We start from the raw sequence: 9,374 nt of genomic DNA on the forward strand, positions 1-9,374 counted from the left end.
AGGGGAGTATACATGTACGAGATCATGAATGTTTGCGGGTGCTGACCTCAAGACAAGATGACCCAGCAGTGAAATATTTGTCGTGTGCTGATTCCCGCATATAATTTTGCATTATCCATTGTACTTATTTCGTAGAATGCATGTGAAAATTATGCTACATTGGCTTGTTCAGGGTAGCGATCAATTTGTGAAGTTTGAAGCGTAACTGGCGAGGTGTGCTATACGCTAGAATATGTAAGCACACGAAACGGATATACATCGTAATCTATAGCTGTAGCATGTGTATCTGAACGAATGCTACTTACGGAGGTACTTTTAGTAGATTTCAGGGCCGTGGAATTACAACCAGCTCCATGCATATGCTGGTTTTACGAAGCCGGCCTGTGACACACACCTGGCGCTTGTGTGGACCAAGTGCACCACACTAACATCGCGTCAGAAGCATTTCCCCCCTCGCAAATACACAAGATTTGCGAAAAAGTGACTTCCACACATAAATATGCATTTCCAACGCAGACAAACGGGAAATATCAGTCGCGAATGTGCCGCAAGAGCAACGGCGACAGTAGTGAGCGGGCCGCAAACTCCCACGACTGCTTTCGAAATAGGCCGTTATGGGGATTTCAGTGGCGCCCCTACATGTAGCGCTCGAGGCGTATAGTGTTTGGTCATCACTTGCCCATGCCTTGCTAAGGAATAAAACTAGTGTTTCTTAACACTTGCGCAGACGAAGTGCCTGAGGTGAAGTATGTTCGTTACACCGACTACAAGGACTGCGTTATAACCGAAGCATCGCACTTTGCGGAAGGTGAGTAATCAGAACCATACTTTAAACCTAGATGTTCTGTTCCATCAAATTATATATGTTGCCAAATAACGCATATTTGACCAAAACCACATTTATTAAATAGGGAGAGATAGAGACTAATATTCAATGAAACAGATCGTAGAAACTGTTCGCCAGGAAGATTTTGAAAATTATTTCGTTCCACAGGAAGAGTAGCCGCAGCTGGCTTTACAGCGCCCCTCGCCCTAAAGAACCTGTTCCGTCCACTTTCCCGAATATAATCTAAATTCTCGATGTGACTACACCCGCGGTTGTTCCGATTTCCCTTCAACAGCGCCAGGAATTACTCGGGTCCTGCTTTCAGAGGGTTCACTTGATTAAAGGAGTATATATGTTGGTTGTAAGTGGTGAAAAAATCTGATGACCTTGGGAAAACAGCATCACCCACTCGGTATATTTACTTGCATAACTACACGTGAGATTGGCAATATTGGCGATATTTTGGTGCCCATTGGCGCAGTTCCTTGTTCATAAGATAGAGACACCCCTTGCGGGGAAATGCCAGTGATGAGACATATTTTTTGATATTTCATTTTATATTTGATTTTCTGCGCCCAAATGAACATATATTCATTTGTTTATAGGTGTGGTTTTATTCCGAGTGCCGCATTCAACAGTTTTTGCGAGTCTTATGAGCGCACCTTCTAGTTTTTGCCGTCCAGCTTTTCAAAAACATACGAAGCCCGTCATCCCTTATTTAGTTTCCACTTTGTTTAAACCGTATTTAAAAAAAAAGCATTATTCACAAAATAACTATCCGCCAAAATATTTGTACTATTCAAAGAAATATGAATAAACGTGCACTAAAAATGCACGTTATAAAGATAAAGAAACCGATAGTGTCTCAGCACCAACACTACTGTTTAATCATATTTTGTGTGTCTCAAACAGTTTATAATTACCTCCCCACCACTTGTCAAGTTCTTTACGTCATTGAGGTTGCAGAAACCTCGCGGTCATCGTACCGCCTCATGACATTGTGAGCATGGAGAAATGGTCCGGTTAGCTAGGTGTAGAAAACAATCACTACGGCGGCAAAATATCTCAAACTTCACACGTACGGGCACGTCTTTGCTCGTTCGCTACATAACAAGAAGAAATTATCTGACAGCAAAGAAGAGCATCGGAGTCTTAGGTGAAGATGGTGGACTTCTCATTATAGGCAATTTCAAATATAAAACAACTGCCTTTATGCAATCTGGAACGGGCAGATTAGCATATTTCGTATGACGATTCCCGGGTGCCCATTGTTTAGTGCGAGTGAATAGCTCTAGTTTACTCTTCATAATGGCCACAAAAAAAACTGTTGTGAAGGATTACGCAAAAGAGCTTTGGGGATTCACATTACCTTCAGCTTTCTCTTAGGTGCACAATCTGTCGGCGCTGCAATTTGACAGAGCAGCGCCGAAAAGAGTCTCAAAAACGCCAAATAGCACCGATATTTACTGATTTGTAATCATTGTAAGCTAATAAACAAATGTATTTACAGTACGTGGAAACTCAATTAGGAAACGCTACAGAAGATCAGTGGCCGAGCAAAGTGTTTTGTTGATTCAACCTTGCAGGCGCCACTGCTACCTCGTCGTGTGTATTTACTTCTCCAAAATGTGAGCTTATCGCAAAATTCTAACTGTGCCATCATAATCTCTAAGTTGCTCTATAAAAGCATTTTAAACAGTTGTTTTGGTACACCAGATGTGTGGCCATCAGCTCAGTTTTTTATTACAGTTCATTGAGAACATCTACATCACCATCATTGTATTAGTAATAATTACAGTCAACGCATTGATGTTTACGTAACGAACACTATTTGTAGTTGCTGTGAACCATTCCTAGTATACAAAAGGAGCCCAAATGCAGGGTAAGGGAGAAAACAAATTCTCCATATGAAACACTCATAGCGAATAGGAACTGTATTGAGAAACACAAATATATATTGTGAAAGAATCCGAAAACCCAATCTAATTATACGACGCACGGATTATGGATGTGCAAAAAATATAACTCAATAGAAATACAAACAATCCGTTGCACGGTTTACTATTTTTGCACGTGTAACCCTAATGCGCCCAATCAGGGTCCTGTAGACAGGGAAACTTCTGTTTTGCCTTATTCAGTAAACTCATTTCCCCAGAATCCTAATCCTCTGTGGAGGTTATGCCTTTCTTTCTCCTCTTGGGCACCCTTAACCATAACGCTACTTGAGAATCCCTTGTTGCGCGCTTTCCAAGTTACGTGCCTTACCTTGATATTCTTTCATTTTCTTTATTCACGGAAGAATGAATTCTGCACGAGTCCGTTTTGTGGTCCTTGGAGCTCCTACTGCATCTTTAGAGGCGCATTTGTGTCTTCCCTCTCGTGAATCTTTCAGCTGCCTAACAGAGGCTCAGCAGTTCATATTACTAACCCGACTTTCCTAACAAAATTGCTCTGAAAGTGCGCATTCTGTGCAAGTGGAAGTTTTCAATAACAAACGCATACTATATTGGTTTTTAGAGCTTTCGGATTTCACCTTGCGCGGGCTAAGAACGCGTCCAATCGCTTGCACCTAGTTATGGTTAACTTGTTCCTTTAATCTCTTCGCATCTTCCTTTACGAGTACGAAAGGCTGGGAGCCTCTTTACCTGTTTATGTTACTTCTGTCGATTTTTTGATATTTAAGGCCCGCACCTATCTTTCTAAAAGAAGAATAAGTATTGAAAAATAAGAAAAAGGTAACTTAGGCAGACTTCAGAAAAAAACGTTGCACACACCATGTTACTTCCAAAATACGGACTATTACAATGCACAGAAGTTGAGGTAAATGAGGACACCACTTTTTTCATTGCCACAAAGCGATAATACTAAAACACTTCCACCGGTAAGCTATGGAATATGCGGTACGTAAGGTATTTCTTGGATAAAACTGTTTGAAATGTCTGTCATACCACTCAAGCCCAAAATGTGTGCCTAGGGTATACGTTATCTCCCTCATCGCGCACAGAGCTTTGGTGCCCGGTACACGGGTTTCGCCGCTGCGGCGGCACCCGTGTAACCGGACGAGCGATGTGCTAGCCCAGCAGACGGAAAGCGGGAAACCGGCGACCCGCCAAAGTGTGAGCGGCAGGGTGCACCACGCAGCTAAGGCGCGACTCCGAGAGCGTCACCACGGTTCAGAACGTTTTAGTGGCTCCCGCTCACACTTTCCCCATGGGTAGCCGCATCCTCTGTTTGCGGATCATCCGAACCACGTCATATTTGTGCGAGAGGTTCAAACACAATTTTGAACAGCATGCTCCACGGCAGTCAAGGGCTGCGAGATAAAAGCAGAGTATTGCGCACCGCCGTGCGGTAGCTGCTCACGCAATCCCTTCCTTAGACGCACCAGGTATACGCCCTGACCGACAAGACTGCAGTTCGCGCTGAGCACCGATTCCACCCCAGGGAGTATAGACACCATCATGGGTTTTCTTTCGTTTTGTTTAGTCTACCTCCTGAACGAATGCTTTTAAAGTAATTTCTTCTTTGCCTTTTATTTGAACGAATGAACCGTCCAGAACTAAATGCACCCATTGCAGAAAATGCGCTATTACAAAGCAGTGAAAATTCCAATCTGACCACAAGCAAAATACGAAGCACCGTGGAGAAGAAACCAAATACAATGCTATCAGGCATTGTGCCTGTGAGTGCTCAAAGAATGAAGAACGGATGCGTTTTTTATTCTTTTGTTTGATCTGAAGTATCTAATTGCAATAAATCACCTTGTTTAAACCCTCGAAACCAATAGAAGAGCCGCGAACACTGCGTGAGTGAGTCCTCAATCTGTCCAGATTCGTTTCCTTGGGGAGAATTTCTTAATTCCGCAATTTTTGTCCGATGAAGGGAGGTTGTACTTTCGCCGCCTTTCCAACAATTGTCTTATCTCCGCTGTTTTACCCACCGAATGTAATATTATTTGCTCTAAGGTTAAGGTTCATGTATAAACAGACACTTACGAGTCACCACAACTAGGCGAACCACTTTTTGTTCAGAAGCTTTTCCACAAAATTTGCTTCCAAGGAACATTCGTTCGAATGTTCCCGTGGGATTTCAGGTTGGCTGCTTGTTTTCAGGAAATCAAGTACCACTGTACTTCAAAAGGTATTTGTGTCGGTACTTTAGCTGAAGTGAACGAGTATGAATGCGCCCTTAGGAAGACGTTTGCATACTTGTCTCCTTGCTAATTAGAAAAAAAAAAATAACGCAAGGAGGTGCGAACGACACACATTTACAAAGACCCATAAAATATTTTAAAAACAAAGGCAATTTCTTGACCAACGTTTAACGCCGCTCTACTGTTTAAACACGAGTAAACGCCACTGGAATGTAGGTCATCACGTAGCGCATTTCTGTGCTTATTGACCGCTTTGTTACAGGTGTCGTTTTTGGTAATTCATATGCCGCGACCTGTTGCTGCACCAGCTTTTCAATGTAGTGACTTCAAAAATGCTGCTGTCACACATGACAAAGGAAAACGACAATGTTATAGATTGCAGTATATTTGTTTCTAGCTGCGATTCGGTGGCAGGAGGTGAAAAGTTCTCACAGCGGGTACATTTATAAGAAAGAGGTGGTATTTCTTGTTGTGTACCTGCTGTACAGTTTGGGTAACCAACCATGCACCGATCAATATACGCGCCTTTCCTTGTGTCCACGAATAATGGGAATTTGCCCTCATTTGATAGGCTCATCACTGAGGCCAGTATCAAAAATTTTCCGCACTTGCGGGAAAAATAATATTGATTGGAACCATTCAGTTATCGGTAACTAGCTCGGGTGGTAAATGTTAAAAAGAGGCTGACGTAAATACTATGGTAGTCATTCCCCAAGAGGCAGCACATGCTTTTCTTCTGCATAAGAAAAAGAGGCCGAGTAGTGGGTTGATTTGCAACCACGCGAGCGCGTAATATAGCGTGTGATCACAGTGACACCTATGCCTGCTTGTGGTAAAAAGTGTAACCCGTTAATTATGCTATACGCAGAGTGCACGCTGTGGGTGTCGAAAGAGGTCGAAGACTTGGTGCCGGTACACTGCCTTGAGCAGTTCGGAGACATCTGCGGGTTCGCTGTGCCACTGCACGACGCCGACCTCTGCGAAGACGACTTCACGGACATAGAAGATGCGGATGACTAAACTCTTTCCCATAACTTGAATTTCCGGATTCCGAATTGACTATGGCATTGGTGACTAATTGTGTGCCATATTTATCTGCTTTTTATTTGATTTCAGCATCATTGGGAAATTGGAAGACAACTTTGTTACGTTAAGATGTACTAATAATGCAGAAAATAAGACAGCATGTTTTTCACAAGTCTGGATATGTGCCAATAACCCAGAGAAATTATAGATTCGGAGTTCCCTACTCATGCAAATTGCACGGTGCTTCTTGTATTTCTTTTCTATCAACTCACGCCATCTTCTTTTCATGCACGGACAGGAGACGTACTGGCTAATAAATAAAAGTTCACATATTGACATCAGTCAATTGTTTCCGCGCTTTGGTAACTGTGCGGAGAGTGTACTTTACCACTGATGTTTTGTATTACTACGTGAATTTGACAGCTTCTCGCCGTAATGCTAACAGTAGGGTTCGGCACCCCTGATACCGAGCCACCAAACTAATCTGTCGCCTTCCCTGTGAAGGAAAGTTGATGGGAATGGCAGAACCTTTCAGTGTCCCTCGACACCGTGGCGTTGCTGTTGCTGATGGGACTCCACAATTTTCACAACACACGGAGTTAGTGATTTTTGTAATTCGGGTTTAAAATTCAGTGAACCGCTAAAAAGGCCGCTTGTGTGTGGCGATACCGCTAACACGTAGTCTTCATACTTATGGAGTGTCCTCCCGATAAGATGTTTTAAATTGAGGAACACAAACCTCAAACTGCAGCTGTCAACAGCTTGATCAAGCTGCGGCTGATGCATTTCCCGAGATTTGAAGACCAGAAATATCAGGCCTTTGCTAAATCTGGGGCTAGATTGAGGATAAATTCAGAAACGCCTTCCAGGAGCAGCAATAGCGCTGACACCGAGGAGCCATATTTAGTGTGTGACTTGCCACAGGAAAACGTTTTTACCTGAATGAGATAAACCTCAAAATTGTGCTACCTACACGTTTCATAAGCATAGGCTGATTGGTTATCTGTGTTTTCACTAAGCACAGAGCATAAGGGTATTGATATGTGGAGATCCGCTGTGCAGAGATAAGTAGGCTGTTCAAAACGCACTTAATAAGTGGCAGCATTTTACAGACTGAGCCCCATGCTTATTTCTTTGATGGACATCGGGACACATCCGTCCGACTTTCTATTTAATGTTCTCGTCACTGTTGGTCCATGACATATCTCGCACCATTACATACGATCACTTGCTTCAAGTAGCGAATATAGCAGAACATTCCACATATACTTTCGTAACAATGCAGATCAAGATCCTTTGGTTTTTTGTGACTATGTCTTGATTTCTTGCCTTCTCGAGAGATGCTTTCCTGCAGGAACAAAACTTCTGGTGAGCAAATATTGTCTTTCTTGCGCTAGAGTAAATACTCACAAACAATCAAGTTATATTTTGAGATTTCTGAGCGTGTACAGATTTACGAAACGATTTTTACGAAAAGCTGTGCAATTCGGTTCGCGGCAGAGCGGGGGCTGTTCATGCCACACCAATGTTATTTTTTGTGTAAAGGTAAGAAGGAATATATTTCAACTTGAGAAGCACCTTCACTGAAAGAATTTCGCTGGCATACGTCGACAGTTAACATCCCTGCGCCCGTAAATCAAAGCTTCATCCCGGGGTGGTGCCACTAGTGCTAAACAGCAAAAAAGTAGTTCACGATAACTGGACGTGGAAGGTAGGCAACGACATCCTGTGTGGGAGTTTATTAACACAATTTCTCGAGAAAAAATATTCGCTCCGACTAGGAAGCAGTACCAGGGTTCCCGCGAGGGGAGGTGGCCGTAATTGGTTTCTAAGCAATCAATTGCGTCTTACTTTTTACATTTGTTTTGATATAATGAAAAAGTGATAAATAGATAACGAAGAATGTTTTCAACAAAATTACTTAGTTCCCTTGTGTCCACCGAAGTGTTAAGCAGTGACCTATTTCGTGGAGCGCTAACGTCGGTTTTCGGTATTTTTGCTACCCACACAGTGTAGGACATTCTTAGCACTAAGGCACGTATAAATACCGCATTAAAATATTTAAATATCCCGTCCTTCCTAAATACGTTTTCGATTTTTCGGTGCAACAGGGCGCCTTTAGGAAAACAATTAAATATAAATGCTTTTCATAAGTTTCCATAATATCTGGTAGTTCATTCAGCACAAGAAAAGAACAGCGGTTACCACCGGGTCAGTCTTCATAATTTGAATATATAAACAAGGCAAAGTAAAAAAGGTACCAAGTTTTTTTGTGCTGGTAACGTCGGAAATTTGATGAAAAAAAAAAACAGGTGGATTCCTTACTATAGGAGCTATCTTGTCGACCTCCATTTCATCGCAGTATCTTTGGTACGAAGAATTTTGTTGAAAAACATAATACGTGGGCAACTCATCAAGTCGAAGCTAAAAATAGGCGTATTGGGAGTGCTACGACTGCCTTGTTTACAGTGAAAGTAGTCGCTGAATTCTACTCAGGGCGTTGGTTTCTCCAAAAAATTCTGGTGAAAAGACGGAAGGTCACTTCTGGGAAGACATGCATGGTAGTCCGCTGAAGGGCAATAACCAAAACGAATAAGTTCTAAAGTACCGAGTAGGCACTGAAAAATGAAGGTTCACTTCGACGACTTATTAAACTTTTCTTTTTTTGCTTTGCTTTGAGAGGCGAACCATTTTGCCTGCTGTCTGTGTACTTCCATTGCGGGTACCATCCATCGGACGTGTTGATGTGCCAAAGACGTCAACTTTTCGAGCCCTATTGGCAACTAACACGTCAAAATTGGAGCTCCCGTCAACTTACAAGAATAACGTTGGTAGTAATGAAGCCTAAAGCTTTGTAATGGCGCAAATTCTCGACTCAGGCTGCTATACCAAAAGGCCCTTGTTTGGCTGAAACTGAGGCAAGGCGGAGCTGTGCTGATAATAATGAGCTCTTCAGAATATTTTGAGGCGGGGTTAAAATACCTTAAAATGCTATTCCTGCTATTTTCTGATTAATGAGGTGACGTAACCATTCCAGGGGAGCTCGCTTCAAGGAAGCGAGACTAGGGCGTGGCGCATTTTTGAATGTGCCCTCTCACTCCACTGTTGCACAAGTGGCTTCTGGGGGCAAGCAAATCCAACTGCTTTATTTTATTGCTCTTTTACTTCATTAGTGTGTGTGTCACTAGCAGGTTCATTTATTTTTTATGGTAGCCATTCATATCACTCTTTTGGAAATTTGTCGTCATAAGAAGCTGTTCTGCTGTCGCTGACAACCAATGCAACCACGACTACTTCCGACTGGAAAAGAAATAATGCGGGGGTTGTAAGCGCGCCACATTCAAAACAGTTGCTGCTGGTATTACGTTA

General features: G+C 42.6%; 1 protein-coding gene across 1 annotated transcript in view; it reads left to right on the top strand.

Annotated features, from left to right (window-relative positions):
- The window catches only part of LOC144145413 (uncharacterized), a 39,186-nt gene extending 33,041 nt beyond the window's left edge, over window positions 1-6,145 (top strand). The window contains exons 4-5 of the mRNA XM_077677023.1: window positions 728-808; window positions 5,848-6,145. Coding sequence (XP_077533149.1) covers window positions 728-808; window positions 5,848-5,999 — 233 coding nt within the window. The 3' untranslated portion in view covers window positions 6,000-6,145. The remainder of the gene's footprint in view (window positions 1-727; window positions 809-5,847) is intronic.
- Window positions 6,146-9,374: the final 3,229 nt, after the last annotated feature.

Source organism: Haemaphysalis longicornis, unplaced genomic scaffold (assembly GCF_048455015.1).
Source record: "Haemaphysalis longicornis isolate Haplotype H1 unplaced genomic scaffold, Haemaphysalis longicornis Haplotype H1 scaffold_7, whole genome shotgun sequence".
In the NCBI taxonomy this organism is placed as follows: domain Eukaryota; kingdom Metazoa; phylum Arthropoda; class Arachnida; order Ixodida; family Ixodidae; genus Haemaphysalis; species Haemaphysalis longicornis.